The 17,240-nt window shown below is 43.9% G+C and overlaps 1 protein-coding gene across 1 annotated transcript in view; it reads left to right on the forward strand.

Moving 5' to 3' along the window:
- The first annotated feature begins 4,802 nt into the window (after window positions 1-4,802).
- LOC146820844 (solute carrier family 22 member 2-like) overlaps window positions 4,803-17,240 on the forward strand; it is a 384,966-nt gene continuing 372,528 nt past the window's right edge. The window contains exon 1 of the mRNA XM_085611653.1: window positions 4,803-5,377. Coding sequence (XP_085467779.1) covers window positions 4,961-5,377 — 417 coding nt within the window. The 5' untranslated portion in view covers window positions 4,803-4,960. The remainder of the gene's footprint in view (window positions 5,378-17,240) is intronic.

Below are 17,240 nucleotides of genomic sequence, written 5' to 3' on the forward strand. Positions count from 1 at the left end.
CGACGGAGCCCTTCTCCGATCCAGGGAGGGTATGCTTTCTGTTCACGTGTGTCAATACGCCTGCATTTTAATATATGTTTCAGTCTACTCTGGTTACTGTAGTAAACCGTTTACCTGACGCTACATCAGTACATTTTGAATGCACTTACGCTAGTCGTCGTACGCCAGGCATGCCGTCCCCATCTCTATTTGTGCTGGGGCTTAGATATTTACTAGCGCCACTTCCTCTCTTTTCTTTTAGTGATCATTTTGTCCAGTGATGTTTACCGTATGTCATGGAATTGCACTAGGTGGTAGGTAGCCATCACCCCTTAAGCAACCATCACCATTCGGAACTTCCCTCCATCCATACACCAGTCAGTCACTGTCACTCCGATGCGGCATAGTTCACCTTGTGAAACTTCGTCACAGTTGAACACTTAGTACACGGCCGCTCTCTGTCATCTAGGTGCAAGGCACCCCACAGCACCTTTTTTAGTGATGCATGTTGCACAGAAAACGCACTCGCTCGTGACTAGTCTCATGCATCTGGCACTTGGGCACAGACTGTGCACATGTGATTTAGAGCTTATTCTACAGTATCATATTTAACTGATATGTCACTGGGCTCTTTTTGTTTTCTCCTTCCCCCCCCCCCCCCCCCGTTTTTGTCTCCTCTTTAGGCTGTGATTAAGGACATCTGTATAATAACAGGTCCTAAGACAATAATTGTTTACATACCTTAATTAGGATATATTAAGGAATACAGGGTGTTTTTTCCTGATTCCCGTTCTCTATTCTCCACCTGGTCCTGATGAAGCGCTCTGGGATCCTTTAGGGACCAAATTATAGCGCGAAACATGTCGACCCCCTTTTAAATCAACACTTTATTACACACCACACGGGTTGAGAGAAGTGGGAATCTATTTGGTCTTGTTTCCCCTCTCCTAACGGCACTATTGTGCATCTCCATCCCCGTGGATTTTCATTTTGGATCAGGGGTCCTACTAATAAAGTTGTCAGGGCCTCCTGACCCATTTTAATCTGCACTCACTAGCACTTCCTTCCCACACACCCTCAGTCACAACTGCGGCAACTCCTAAAAGATCTCCGCTAGAGAGCCCCTCGGGGCCCGTGAGGGACTGCAGCGCCACCCCCACGAGGAGCAATTTTGCCCGATGATGATGCTATACACTCGAAAGGGTGTGTGAGGGCACTACGTACCACACAAAGGAGTACCTTTCCTCCTCTTTGCATACTCACCTATCCCATGGTAATACATCCCCTTTTCTTGTTACAGCACATAACTGTTGGCTGTAAATCCCTCTACCTGTAGGAACTGAAACCATCCATTGTGATTTTGTACTGATTTTGGGAGCATTGGTTCAGGACCTCTTTCTAATTAGCTCCTAGTCCCCCCTCTCCTTTGTGTTTGTAAAGCGACCTGTCACTTACCTGACACTTTATGGTTTTAAAACCTGCAGGTGACAATAGGTCCACGTCGGTAGGTCTTGAGGGAAGAGTTGTTGTGCACCGCACCAGATTAAATATGGGGGAGTGAAAATAAGAAGCAAACAACAGCATGTATAGCGCATTCAGTTGTGGAAAGGGGAGTGTGGCAGCAAGAATGCAAACCGGAATCATGCACAACAACGGAGCAATAGTGGAAAGTAGTTCCATGTTGACTGGTCTGCCTTAGTTATTTAATGTGGGGGTTATGTGCAAAGATACACATTTTTAGATTTAGGGAGGGAATATGGAAACTTCTTAAAAAATAATCGTTCGTCCCCACGGTCCCCAAGTGTTGTCTATTATTCCACATTTCTTCTGCCCCCTCTATGGGTTGCTTCCCTCAATTGATTGGCCCACTCACAATCCTATCCTTCATGTTTACCCATCCCCCTTCCACTGTCCAACCGTCACCTCTTTCTTGTTGGCAGACCTTTTTCTTATCCGGATACCAGAAAGCTCCCACCTTGGAATTAAATGCACCGCCCTTCCTGAAGGAGAAAGTGTTGTTGCAGCTCACCTGCACCATGAGTTATCTGAAAACTCCTTATGCATAGCATGGAAGGCACAGAACTGCCATTATTGCAAGCATGCTCATATTGAGAGAGTTTCATTGCTTCGCATTGAATTTATGGTGATATGTTTGAGAATAACCTTTTACTGTGAAGGAATAGGGGGCAGTAGCTTCTAAATTCCCTTTATCTGTTTTTGCTGCCTGCTCTATACTAAAGGTCAAATAACACAATCATCCTTGCAGGAGGACCAACATGGCTGGCCTCATAATGGGCTCGGCTCCGAAGTCTTCTAGCCAAAGACCCACCATCCGGCCCAGGTTGAGTAGAGCCAGACATGGCGGTCGGTCCTTCCAGTTCCAAGCCTCCAAACTCTGGAAGTCTGTCCCATACCAACTTCATCACTGTTCGAGCAAAGCATATGTGTATGTCGTGGATTTGTCACTGGCTATGTGAGCTCTGCCTTGCTCGCAACCTTGTGTGGCTGTTAACATTTCTATAATCTGGTACGAAATGGTTTAGATACTAAAAAAGAGGGGTTTTCATTGAGGCATGATAAGGTACAATTGTTCTCTTGTAGCGAGGTTAAGTTAATATGTTGTGTTTTATGTCCTGTTGATCCTGCGGTTTAAGTGGGTTAGTAGCTAAATTGAGGTCCTTCTCTCGTAGTCATATTGTGTCTAGATTTGCTTCTCTGTCTTGTTTCCTACAACACTCACTTGCCTAAATCATACAATGACATGGGGTCAACTGGGGAGAACAACTATTTGTGATTTCCTCACATCTAGGCACATCTATGATCTCTCAGCTAATAATATAGCATGTGATTTTGATAAATGTGTTCCAAATATATGCTTTAAACACCATTCAACGGCCCCTGCTCTTATAACTTTCATTGATCTGACCTGGTGCATTTACACGTCCATCCAGAGTTTCCAGTTGAATACATTTAATGGTTGGAGCAGTTTTCACTAGCTCCTGGAGGCCACTGTGGGCAATGGTGATAGCTGTTGTTCTGTCAAACAGCACCATTGCCCATGTCATATCTGTTAGGCGAACCTCTTTTTCTTAAGATTTTTTCTTTTCAGTTGCCGGCCTGGCTACTTCCCTTTTTTAAACGCTGGCTTTCTGGGTTTAACCATTCTTTTCTCATTTGCCAGTAAATCCTGCATATCTCTGTGGGGCATGTATTTTGTTTGAAAATTTTTCTTGGCAAGAGTGCTAACTCTTGTATGGGTCTGCGCAGTCACTTCACTCCTTCTGTCTTTTGAGTACGTCTGCCCACCTGCGAAGTTCTTGTTCCTATGAATACAGGGTATGAAATTAATAACTGGGCTGTAGTTTTCAAGCATTTCGCAATCCCTTATTTTGTAACCTTCCCCATAAGATTCTCCCTCGTATTTGGATATGGATTATCTACTGGAAGATCTGCCCCTATTCCTTCTTTCCAGTATTTTGTCTGCCCCTGCCCTTTCTCTCTAGGAGCTCTCTTCTAGTTTAATTTTTAAACTGAGGTTTGGCGGTTGGATACATAAAGTTCTCTACCAACAGAGGTGTAGATTTGTAATAAGATGCACAACTATAATTTTCTTTGTTCTGAAGGCACGCCTGAGAATCTCTATTTATTGGCTAAAAGAGCTGCTTTGAATGTTATGTTACCTAATATTATTTTAAAAACCGTCTCTTTGTTTCTGACCGAATTAATTTCTTTACATTTGCTTAGGTAGTTTCCAAGCCAGTTTTACACTGGTTACATGAGTGGGTCCATTCTAAAAGGGTCTGAGACAGGTGGTAACCCACCCAGAAACCACTGCAAGCGTTCCAGGTGTGTTCATCGTATCGCCGAGTACTTTAAGAAGAATACTGCACTAAAAATGAGCAGGTATGTATTGGTCACATATTAGCTTCAACTGTAGTGACTGTTATTAATGAATAAAATATTTCCCTCTTAAGTTCTGAATTGATTCCAGGATCCACCTGAGGGTTGCAAATCTTCCCCGTTGAGATGGGCAGCGAGTGTTTGCTGCACATTTATAGGTGCACATATTAGAACTCTGGGATACTTTTCGGAGCAATTTCTGCACTATATGTTCATTCATTCATTTAGCCATTCATTCATTCATTCATTCTTGCCCTTCCACTCCCAGCACCTCGGCTGGTCCATTGCTCCCTTACCCGTCCTGGTGAATTTTTAAAAATGTATTTATTCTTTTTTTTAATATAAATAAACGCTTTTTAGTCAAGGCTAGGCAGCTGTATGATGCTACTAGGCAGCTCGTTTCTTGCTCACTCCCCCACAGCTCCTCCCGTCCATCACCCACTTCTCCACTTCCCCCACCCATTTGTATATTTAAAAAAACACGACAACAATTTTTGCCAAGGGTTTATTTAAGCATGATGGTGTTCGCATACATTGGCACATTTAAGTCAGAAGTTTTTGACAAAGGTTAAAGAACCTCTTGAAAAAGTTGAAGGATTTTCTTGCTGAGATCAGGGCTTTGCTCGCGTCGCTGTACCATGCACAGACTTTTGCACTGGACACCAATAAAGACAATGGCAGTATAAACCTGTTCTAAAATGTCTTTCTAATCCCTTGGAGACGAATAGCATGTCATAAATAATTCATGTGTCATGTATTTCAGGGCAAATTATGATACATGAGACTCGCAAACCGCTTGTTTTCTGCATACACTGTTATGATTAACTAGTTAAACCTTTTTAGTGAAACAGGAATGTGATTAAGGTCTCGTGACCTTCTTGGCCACTTCCAGGGACAGTTGGCACCAACTTTTTAAACGTATCATTGCTTTATGGAAGACATGGTGGGTTGATCTTTTGAAGCCCTTTCGCACTTAAAAAAAGCACAGCTGCTTACGATTTCTGGACTGAGCACAGCGGGCTCTGCAGGACGGAGTACCTTCAGTCTAACAAAAATCCCGCCTTTTGAAGAAGCGGACACCATGCCTACGTTTGACGACCTTTTGGAGCACATTGGAGAATTTAACCTGTTCCAGAAACAAACTTTTTTCATCCTCTGTTTCATCTCTGCTGTCTTCAGTCCTGTGTACGTGGGCGTCGTTTTTTTCGGATTCGTTCCTAAACACAGGTGCAGGAGCCCCGGGGTAGCCGAGCTGAGCGCGCGGTGCGGCTGGAGCGTCGAGCAGGAGATTCTCCTCACCGTTCCCGGGCTCGATGGCGCGAACGAGTCTCTGTTCGAGAGCCAGTGCCGGCGCTACGACGTTGACTGGAACGACACCTCTGTCAGCTGTACCAACCCGCTGTCAGATCGGGGCATATACAATAGAAGTCATATACAGCTTACTGCTTGCGAAGATGGCTGGGTTTACAGCACCTCGGGGTCGTCTGTCGTGACTGAGGTAAGCCTAATACCATTGGAAACATCTCCTGAAAGCAGGTCCGGCTGGTGGCGCCCAGTGGGACAATGTTTGTTGGCGCCCCCAAATGACCACCTCCTTCACGGACTCCCTCACTACTACCCTTTAACAGTACCCCTGAAGTCTCCATAGCCGCTCTCCCTCAGATGCATTTAATTCGTTTTCTAGCAGCCACTCATACCAGTGTAGAGTGTCAGAGCACTTTACATCACTCACACATTGCACAGAGACAAGCAATCATGGGGGTCTAAATCAGTGTATAGGAATTGTTACATAAGACAGAGGGTGTAGAAGTCACATGCCATCTATGCTGACGGACAGTATAGTTTAAGTGTGCTTAGTCTGGAGAAGCATAAATTCAGAACTTAGAAAGTAAAACCATGGTTGGAGGTTCTACCCTTTTTACAACACTAAGATAATGAAAGACAGGGAAAAAAATCATAACTGTAATCTATACCTTCCAGTTTGCAGGCAGCTCTTTGGTGATAGTTAATACCTCACTGTTCTATGTTAGGATTTTAACTTATAAACTGCTAGTAACAAAAGTATATCTCTGATAAAATCAGTAACCCACTTACATATTTACATTATATGCACTTTGTGATCTGCATGATGCACATTCTTTGCAGCAGGCATATTAACCCTCTGCAGTAAGTTATGATGAGACAAAAATCCGATCTCCTTCCAGCAAGAACATTAATCACCAGAGTTATCTTAACATTTTTATTGTTGCCTAAAAATTGCTGGAGGCAAGGAACGTGGCAGCAGGAGCTTTTAAAACAATAACATACTTGCAAATAGGGTGCACCCACCCAAAGTCAGCACCCGGTGCGGAGGCACCGGTCGCACCGCCCTGCTTGAAAGCATTGATACCAGGCACAACTATAAACAATGTCATTGACCTATCGGCCTTTCAAAATTGGGATTAACAAAGTAATTGCATTCGCTATTGATGATAGTCACCACACTCTGAAGCAGTTGCCTCTGTTTCTTTTACATTTACCGGAAACACTTCTTAAGAAGCATTTGGTACTCTTACTTTGTACTCGGGTGTGCAAAAATTCTACTTTGAAAATGCAAATTTACGTGTGGTCACCAACAATTTACATGTAGATTCCTACCCAGGAAGCACAAGCATATTTACTCCTGTGTATTTCAGGTTACAAATCTGGATCTGCTACCCTCATATTTAATATTTTCCAAGAAAGAAATATCTTTCTTGTGGACAAGCCAAAAAAGTTACACACGCAAATGCACTTTTGTGCCAAATTTTGATGTGCAGAAATTTGCAACAAATAGGAATTCTGTATGCATACATGTTACTATGTCTATGTGTATTCCTAGAAAACTGAAGACCTGATTCTGAAAGGGACTCCGTACTCGTGGCAGAGGTCCTGCAGTTGTGAGGAAGTCTCCGCACTTAGGGAAGAATCTCGACAATGAGAATTCTCATGCGGAGACTCCCACACGACTGCAGGGCCTCCTTCTTATTGCGGAGATTCCACCCCGATTGCGGAGACTCCCCCACGATTGCGGAGACTCCCCCACGACTGCGAGCCTCCTTCTCATTGTGGAAATTCCACCCCGATTGCGGAGACTTCCCCACGACTGCGAGCCTCCTTCTCATTGCGGAGATTCCACCCCGATTGCAGAGGCTCCCCCACGACTGCGAGCCTCCTTCTCATTGCGGAGATTCCACCCCGATTGCGGAGACGCCCCCAGGACTGCGAGCCTCCGCCACAAGTAAGAAGGCTCTTTGTGCATCAAGCCCTGAGTGTTGTTTTGTTCCAGGCTCTCTTCTTGGGATTCTTTTAGACTTCCAAAAAAGCAGTCCTAAGCAACAGTCAATGAATGCAGCATATAATTCTGTGCCCTAAAACAAAAGTCCATGAAATAGTGAGCCAATAACATGACCCCAGATGACTCGGTTGCAAAATTTGGCTTCAGTTTATACTGTGGTAGAAGTGGGTGCTTTTTAAAATTATGTAATGAAGTAAAGACAAACTTGTGGTATTATTTTACAACATAATTCTCATGAGGCCATCATAGTTGAATTAACCCATTTAAAATATTATTTAAGGGTGCCATGTTCGTTGAAGATCTTCAAAATGTTTGTTAAGATTCTGCGTGTTTCCTTTAAAAAAAAAAAAACCTCTCTGTCAAGTGACAATATGACCTACATTTTTCTTTTTTGCTCATTTGCCAGAACTTTGATCTTTCAAATACCCAGAGCTTCTAATAGGGCCGGTCTTTGTAATAACCAGACTCATTCTAAAATACAAGAGCCACTTAGAGCTCTGCTCTAGATTGATCCAGGTGTTACAGAGAGCTCTCTCACTGAAAGAGTCAGTCAGAGCTCCGTTACTGAAAATAAGCAGTAATACTCATAAAAGCTAAGATTCACCTAATTTGCGCACCATATTAAACAACATTCACTGAGCTCAGCACATGATTCTCACCAGATCTGTTCATTCTAGGCTGTTTTTTGAGCTATTTCTAAATGAGCTAGGGAGTGAGAGGTAGGGGTTTCCGAAGTGTGCCCTCCCTACAGTATATATCAATTATAGAAACACTTCAGACTTTAAAAACTTTGCCATAAATATATTTTATTTGAGTATATAATTTATATTTGGTATCATGGGACAAGTCCTTGCTTGCTTTGTTTCAACTTTCTTTATTGGTTTTTGTTAGGTTGATGCCAATCCGAGTATATGCAATACGTCATACGACTTATACAACATTTGCAGGGAGGCAGGAAATAAGTGATGTGTCATGCAGTGCATTCATCCTCCTCTGGTGCTGTTTATTACTGTACTGCTTGCTTATGGCTCATCACGATTAGCATGTTCAATTATCTACTATTTCAGCCTAAATTGCTGTGATCACACATTCCTCCCTATTGTCAACTCTCACCTAGTTAAATGACAAACCTCATCTGGATTCCTTTGTTGGGAGTATGGGTGGGTTCTGGTCTTTGGAGCGGTTTGTTGTAAATCTTTTGAGATTTATGTCGAGTTAGACAATGGGATCCACAAAGAGAATAGTAAATTTACCTACCAGTTAACTTAACAGACTGAATAATAATAACTTAACAGACTGCTTATTCTGGTTGCTATTGGTAAAATTGAACCAGAAAGTCTGGATACAAGGAAGACAATACTATAGAAAATGTCTAGAGTGAAAATGCATGTGTCACACACAACACAGTCCTTATACTCACGGTTTTATCTTTGATTATAGTTTAGTAGTAAACATATTGTGGGTAGTTAGAATTCTGTGAAGGGGGCACCATGGTAACCTTCTGTAGTGTCAGAGGGTCAACAAGACGATTCCCCAGCCATTTCACTTAGTCAGTCGCGTCATTCAAACTGCTGATCCTAGTAATACAAAGAGTAGCTTAGGGATCTGACAACAATAACCCTCAAGACCTTCTTGTTTATATAACTCATAATCACATTACTTGGCACTCTGGTCTTCATAAAGTCCTCTGTCACTCAAACCTCTATTCCATACTCTCTCAGACCTCTGCTCTTAACACTCACAGTGATTCAACTCACTCCAAACTGCAGTTTTTCGAGTGCCTGGAATGCCCAAAGATCTTCTTCTGATGTTACACAATAATTTATGCTCTGCTTTTGATGCGGCTCGGCATCATTAACAACAGTGCTTAGGATTGTGACCTGCCATCGCCATCTGGCATAGAGAGGCCAGTGACAGCTGAGCAAACTTGTTTGCTTATAACATATAATATAACACAGCCATATGTGGGCAAATCCTTTACACTGCAGCATCCTTACACTGTTAGTGAACCCAGAAACCAAAGCCATCACAAGTCAGCATCACCTGAGCCTTGGTTGGTACCTCGCGGCTCTAGAGTGGGTCTATCGACACGTGCCACGCAACCTGTCTTAGGAAGAAGTAAACCGACTCTGCTGATTCCCCACTTACAAACTCAAACCTACTTGAGATGTGATGGCTGGTTACAAAATCTTTTACTCAATTTTGTGTGAGTTTGTGCTATCCAAAGTCATATATATTGTGGACAATTTATGGTGTGACCAATCCTATTAAACATTTTAAAAGTGGTCTCTCATTCATTTTTTATTTTATTTTTTGCAGTTTTATGTCAAACAAACTTGGCTCAAGGGCATTAGATCACTTTACACGAGAACCTGATTACGTTACACTTTTTTGGGAGACAGGGAAATTAGGGGTCATATTTAGGTATACCTTCCTGCACAAAACAATCCTTTGAGGCTTTTACCTCTTTGTATGTGTGCTGCACCACATGTAGAAAGAGGAAAAACTTAGTATAAATATTGATATTTCTCCTCGTTACACCGCCCCGGAAAAGGTGTAGCATTTTGACGCAATCCCAGGTCTATCACTCATGGTACGTCTGGAATGTGCCAAAATCAATAGGGAGATGCTTGGGAACACCCACGCTCCACCCATTGAACGCCTCCCTGGGGCAGAGTAACATAAGACAACGACTTGCGCTGCCTATCGTTACTTCAGATTTACTAAGCACTACACACGGTGGCCACACAAGGTGGCCATGTGTGGTTCAATAAATCTCCTCTGGGTTCTACGTCGCCTTTGCGTTATTTTGTGTGGTGCAACAGTGACAAAAAACCTTGATAAACCTAAGTGATTTGCTCAGAATCACAGGAAGTGGAGCAGATGCCAGAATTCAGACTAGTTCCTCAATTCCAGCGTCAGGAGCCTTAGTCAATAGCCTGCATCTCCTCTCCTCTACAACCACATTAGAGGTATTCATTTGTTTAAATAATAAGTTGCCCGTAACACTGTGCTTACTTTGCTAAACACATTATTGTGTCTTCCTCCTAACACCAACCTTGCCTATCAAAATAATCCTGCGGCCATTTTTGTTAGCAAAGTAGGATGAGAGCAGAAGCAGTGGACGGCAATGTGTGTTGAGTGCTATTTAATGGTATTGCAGTTCGGTGGTTTCATATGCCTGTTGCACTGGCCCACAAAACCGAAGGGAAAAAGCCCAATGCCACAGATTTATCAACAGAACATTACTGCAAAAGAATCTGATTTGTTTTATTTTAGTCGCTCCCAAAGGTATGATGAGTTTGATACACGTTTGGCGGGGTTTTTAGACTCTAGTGGGTCGCATTCCAGCCAAGCAGATCAGCTGAGTCTGTGACCTCACTGCCCTTGAAGAGATCCCTGCCACGCAGGCCTGGATCCAGGGGCAGCTCCTCAGTTATGGCGGAGAAACATCGCCCCACTGAAAAATAAAATATTTTTCATTACTGCCCGCCGAGTTTAGGGTGGGGGCCGGCATCCTGCTGAGCGTCACACTTTAGGGAGGAGTGTTGGGCACTTGTAAATGCTCATGTATGTTTGGCTGGCTGTTCTAGACCTGTCGAACATACATGTGCAATCATGTTTCTCCAACCCTGCTGTGTTGCAACAGAGGTAGGAAAAAAAGCCCCAGGCTCTCTGGGCCTGCGCAGCCCAATCACTGCACTACTCTCCAGCTGGTATTGCCAGTAGGAGAGCAGTGCTGCGATTGCCCCATGGGAGCCTGTGCAGCGTGACCAGCGGCGGTAGAGGAGCAGTGAGGTGGTGGGCACAGGGGCCGGTAAGTGTATTTTAAAAATTATTTTCTGCTCAACCCGACCCCCCGGCGTTCTCGCTTGCGTTGCCTCACCACTCAAAAATTGGAGCAGCCACCACTGCCAGGATCTCCGTATCTTTAACAGAGCTGCCAGGGCAGCAATGCCACTGAAGCTTTGCCGAGCAGGCGCCATGTTTGATGACTCCATCCAGCATAGTTTTATGTTTTCAAGAAAAAAAACTCCCAAAGCAGGAGATTGCTACTTGAAAACAAAACAAAAAAAACAATTGCTGTGAGACACAGGTAATTCACAAAAAAGAGTCGCCGTAGTTGTGCGTGTGGGTGTGTGGGGAGGGGGGTGGTGGTGAGGCTAAAAAGACCTAATGGTGCCCTAACTGTTTATTGGTGGGCCCAGGAGGTCTGCTAAAAATTGCGGGGGATAATGTTATATATTTACGACATCAGCCCCTACCTTAAAGTGTAAGGAATAAGTTCGGACTTTTTGTGCCGTTCCAAGATGGCCGCCACCCTTCGAGACGTAGCTGAGTCTCTTCTTAGTTTCCACCCAACCCATCTGACCATTAATCTTCGAGCGCACATTTAAGACGCTGCGCCGCGGATTAGCAGCACCGGCGACTCTGGAGGCACCTTAGGTTGTTGTGGCAACGTCCCGGGGCAGATGTAAGTACGTCCTACGGTCCTCAGCGACCTCTATACAATCTTTGTGCTGGTTGCGATAGACAGCGTGACTACTTCTCAACCCCGTGTGAGAACCATGGCACAACAACAACCCCCTCCATACTTATGCCGCATGGTTTCTATCCTTAACCCATTACCTTTACAGCTGAAGCCCCCGCCCCAGTTTGTCAAGACCCGGCACCGCGTGGACCCGGACTTCTAGCGGGTAGGACTATCTATTCAACCACTGTCTACAAGCATGTATTTATTCTTGTTACATCCACACTTGTCACCTGTACTATCACGCACACAGCACTTGCAAGCTATGGTATGATCCCTTCACGTCCATGCCATACTCATATCGAACCACCTTATCATGTCTGGGCTATTTTATTTAAATACTACTAGGGGGTCATTTTAACTCTCTGACCACCCCCAGCATTACTTGTAGACGAGTCAACCAATCGCCCACTGATATGAGTCAATTCCTGTCTCCACATACAGCGCTGTCACTGAGTCTCTTAAACCCCACCATCACATTAAGCCTGGTTATCTTAGAAGGGACTCAATAAGGGCAATCTGAATGAATTCACTTGCTGTTTGTGTTTGTCTTGTTTTAATCCCCATTGCTTGACGCTTCCATAGACGTTATACAGGGCACGAGCACCCGTTCCTAGCACGACTATGGCTGGAATACTCTTTTCTCTGGTGCATGTTTTTACGAGCCCCTGTTTCGTAGGAAGCCCCACAATATATTTTTAAATGTTTTATTCTCTCCCTCTCTATCACAGGTTCGACGTCAAGGACACGAATAATCCGTGTCCCTCTCACAACTTTGTTGTGTTTCTGGGATTACAGTATACTCTCCCCCTTGTTTCTGAATCCCACCCCTTTCTTTTCTTTTTAATCACCACCTTGGTCCTGACGAAGCGCTAGGATCCATTAGGGACCGGCAACAGCGCGAAACATGTTGACCATCACTTACACTCCCTCTCTCTCACTCTAAACCCTCACTCTTACGGGCCGAGAGCAGCGGGACGTATTTACAGCTTTTTGTCCCCCACCCAGAATGTTTATATAACATTATCCCCCGCAATTTTTAGCAGACCTCCTGGGCCCACCAATAAACAGTTAGGGCACCATTAGGTCTTTTTAGCCTCACCACCACCCCCCTCCCCACACACCCACACGCACAACTACGGCGACTCCACCAAAAGATCTCCGATAGAGAGCCCTTTTAGGGCCCGTGAGGGACTGCAGCGCCACCCCCACGAGGAGCACAGCCCGATGATGATGCTTTGCACCCGCAAGGGTGTGTGAGGGCACTTCTAGTACCATCCAGGAGTCTCTAGTCTCCATCACACTATCACTTTCGAACCTGGTCTGAGACCCTTTGCCATTCTCTCCTTTTCCCCTTCCTCACGCTGAGTAGACCATACTGGCCTATATATTTCTTCAGGAACTGTTACCTTATTTTGCATGTGGTTTAACTTTAGGAGCATCGGTACAGGACCTTTTCCCTTTCCTACTCATCCGCTCCTTGTCCCCCCATTCTCCCTGAAGTGTGCATACAATTCACAAAAAAGGGCAGTGCAACAGTTGCTTTGACTTGATAGCCGGGTGGCAAGTGGGCTATTGGGAGAAAGGTTTATGTTGGGGGAGTCAGTGGAGGCCCCACCAGTATAAACCAAGAGCTGCACCCCCGACTCTAAGTAGAGTGGCGAGCTATGATTTTGGGGAGATGGAAAGCACCACATTCAGAAAGAAATCATACATTTCAGCATGAGTAGACTTGTGACTCCTCAAATTGAGAATTGAATTTGGATCCCATAGCTGATTCCCCTAGGCACAGTCACACTTCAAACACAGTTACAGTTTATTAACATAGTGGCACATGTCTCTGTTACCTAGCCATATAACTGCGGATTATCTGCATTGTGGAACATTTACAGTGAAAGAGTTTTGGTATTTGTGAAATGCAAAAATATATATTTTTTTTATCTTTTCCTTCACATACATTTTTTACCTGCGGTTTTTCTCCCCTCACAACTCTATTACATGGGTGGATATTTCGAGATAATACAAGTTCTTTAATCTTTCATTCAGGAAGAGCACACACGACTAGAAAGGCCAGTGTAGGTATATGTGCACGAGCAACAGTTTGAGCAAATGAACTTATTTTCACCTAAAAGCCGCGGAGAGAGACTTGCACGTGCAAGAGAAGATTCACACTTATTCTTGAAAACGCCAAGGGGAAGCACAGATGAACTTGCAAGGGCTGAATGAGGCATATGTGCGCCCGGAGGAGCCGGGACAGGTGTACTCACCCTCTGTGCCATGAATGACTCCTAGAGTGAAATCAAAGTATGCTTATTTCGATTAATTAAAACCATAAATATCTACAGATCAGTGCAATATAAAAATGTCAAAGCTATTAAAAAGATCAAATCGCAACAACGTAGGCCAAGGACTTTTAGGGACAGAAATTTAGCTTTGAGTCCGGTGTTGAAGTACCTTTTGAGCATGTCCTTCCAACGCCTCATGTTATTGCTCCCAGTTTTTCATGCGAAAGTGCAGAGATGTTGGAGCCAACCGCCCTATGAAGTGCAAAGGTAAATAGTCATGGAGGTCTGACACTACTGGCCCTGCAGTTGCCATATGTGCTCACTGCTCAATAATCCTTTAGGGTGTGCAGCCCCGGCGTCGTCTGATGTCACTTCCATGAGTCCAAGCTGGATTATAGGGGTGTTGGTGCAAACTGCGCTGTAAAGTGCAAAGATAACGTTATAATACTGTGGTGCTGGTGGTCCGCGGCAACCATACATTCTCACTCCATTTCCCAGGCTGGAATACCAAAATATTAGTGCAGACTACCCTGCAAGCAGCATAGATTAGGAGTAGTGGTTAGCCCGTGCTGGCAGCAACCTGTTTGCCTTTTGCATGAATTTCATGAAGGATGCAATCACTTGGGGGGGGCGTCGCCCTTTAAGTAGAAGAGTAATGCATGACGGCACGATCGAATGCCATATTGGTTGAAAATATTTCTCAGAAACAGCTTGTGTTCAGACAAGACAGGGCATATCGATAGGATGTGAGTCAACCTTTCTTCCTGTTGAGGGCCATGTCTGCACTTCATTGTAGAGGTCTCCGAAGCCATTCAGGCAGGCAGCCAGTCATTGAAAACAGCCCTATGCGTAGATGGAGCAGATTGATTTAATAAAAGCTTTTGAGTAGAACTCTTAATTAAGACTGTGGATGGGGCTGCTTATAGGCCTTGAGAGACATCCATGCATGGCTTATTTGCAGAATTGTTGTTTGTCCCTATTCCATGCGATCTTCTTTATTTGTTTATTTAAGACTACAGTTATGAGGAGGGGCCTGTTCCCATTGCTGGGTTGCATTTAGGCCTTTCAGGGGCATCTCAAAAGCCTGCACTCAGCTCTTTTTGTCAGAAGGCCTGTTCTTTCCATTTCAGAGAGCGGAACGGTTTCTCTGATATTCTGGTCAGAGTTTCTAAGTAGTGACGTACTTAAGCGTAGAAACTTTTTGCACTAGTTCTTGATCAATTAGGCCAAATTCAAACCGGATCTGAGACGCAGGTGCAGTTTGAGGGAGTTGAAATAAAATACGGAATACCTTGCCTTTTGCTGAGTTTAGAAAGGACTCAAAGTTTCCCAGAAAAGCTTCCGTTCTAAAACCGATTGCTGGAATGAACGTGGCCTTTATAACTGTAAGTAGAGGAGACAGAGTTGGACTGTGCAGTTTGAATAACAAGGATTGAAATGCCAAAATTAAAGAAGCGATCCTTGGCTTTATTGAATTTAGATGTAGATAGTGAGACAGATGGTCTTGCAGCCAGACCCACAAGGTTGGCTGTACTTCTGGAAATGGGGTTTCCACCCAGAGACCAGCCGCCTTTCTTTGTGATCTTTCTTCTAAACACCACGACCTGAGTCTTTGCCAGATTGACAGTGATTTCATTTTCAATGCAGTAGGTGTGCAATTTATTTATTAACCTTTGCAGTCCTATTCCAAACAGGGTAATAAGAACTACATAATTTGCATATTGCAATGAAGACACCTGACATTGGCCCAAAGTCGGTGGGTGATATTTGGCTGCATCCAGGTGCATGCCAAAATCCGAAATGAAAAGATTGAAAAGAATTGGGTTGAGGACACATCCTTTCTTCAGGTCCCTCTTGATTGATATTTTGGACGACAAACCTTGGTTCAGCCCAAGTTTGACCATTGCCCAATAACTGGAATATAATAGTTGAATGGTGTGTAGCAGCTTTGTGGGGAAATTCCGCCGGCTATCATTCTCCAAAGATGGTTTCTGTTTACGTGGTAAAATGCCTTTGTAAAATCCACGAAGCAGGCGTACAATAATTAATTTTTAAGAGAGCGTTTCTCACTGATCATGGACAATGAAGCCAAGTTATTCATGGTGCTAGACATAGCTCGAAATCCCATTTGGCAAAATGGGATTACATTTTCTGTTTCAGCCCAGTCTCCCATTTTGAGTCTATATCCAGGAAAGTGATCATACAATAACTATCTGGGGATGCATAAGTGCCTTTCTTGTAGATGGGTTGCTAAATGGCCCCACTCTATGATTCTGGTATGGCCTCAGCAGAAAGGCAGAAATTTAACAGTGGATAAGATCGAGCACTCTAGAAACCACAGTCTTTTTTGGATATGGCTGCTGGAGTCCCATTCCTGCCCAGGGCTCCATCATCTCTACTTTTCTTAATCATATCTTTGATTTCTCTCCGAGAGAAAGACAAGGCAATGGCAGGATGATCTTTGTGCGCAAGGGAGGGATTTTGATCCTGGCTATGATATAATGAATGTATGTGGTCCAGCCACACTTCTTGAGTGACATCATTACCTGTCACTCCCGCGGGATCTCTATATAGCTTATTTATCAAGGACCAGATAATCTTTTTATTAATGTTATTACAGGCTTGCACAGTATCTATCCAATACTGATCTTTTGAGTCTTTTTGCTTCCCACACTGCTTTTCTATTGTCCTTTTTAGCTCTCTGAACTTTTTAATTTGAGATGCGGGATCTGAAAGGAGATTATTTGCCTTCATTTTTATTTCAACTCCATTTAAACATTTGGAAGATTGGTACCTGCCACTGAATGCTCAAAAGCGAAGGCCATTGTTATTTATTGCTGCTGATAACACTTTCATTAATACGGTTTTCGTTTATGCTTGCATGGCTTCACCTGTCTCTTCAGTTAATGGTACAAATGCCATGTGTACATAAAAGTAGTCAGGCTACAATGACAGAAAAAAAGTGATGAATTGGAATGCTTTCGTTTTATCTGATCCACTGGTATTTAGGCACAATCCATCGTTTTGCATGTGGCCCTACAGATAGAATCTAGCTGAAGTAGTTACACGTTGGACAGAAGTGTTCAGGCGGTGGTCCATTAGATCACTCTGTAATAGGGTTCAAGTTGCAGCCCAATAGAGAGGCCAAACAATGCTGAAACATGTCCAGGTTTGCTTGTGATCTTGTACACAGGGGATCCTGTGTAGAAAATCAGCCTAGGGCTGAACA

Source organism: Triturus cristatus, chromosome 6, assembly GCF_964204655.1.
Source record: "Triturus cristatus chromosome 6, aTriCri1.1, whole genome shotgun sequence".
Taxonomy (NCBI): Eukaryota; Metazoa; Chordata; class Amphibia; order Caudata; family Salamandridae; genus Triturus; species Triturus cristatus.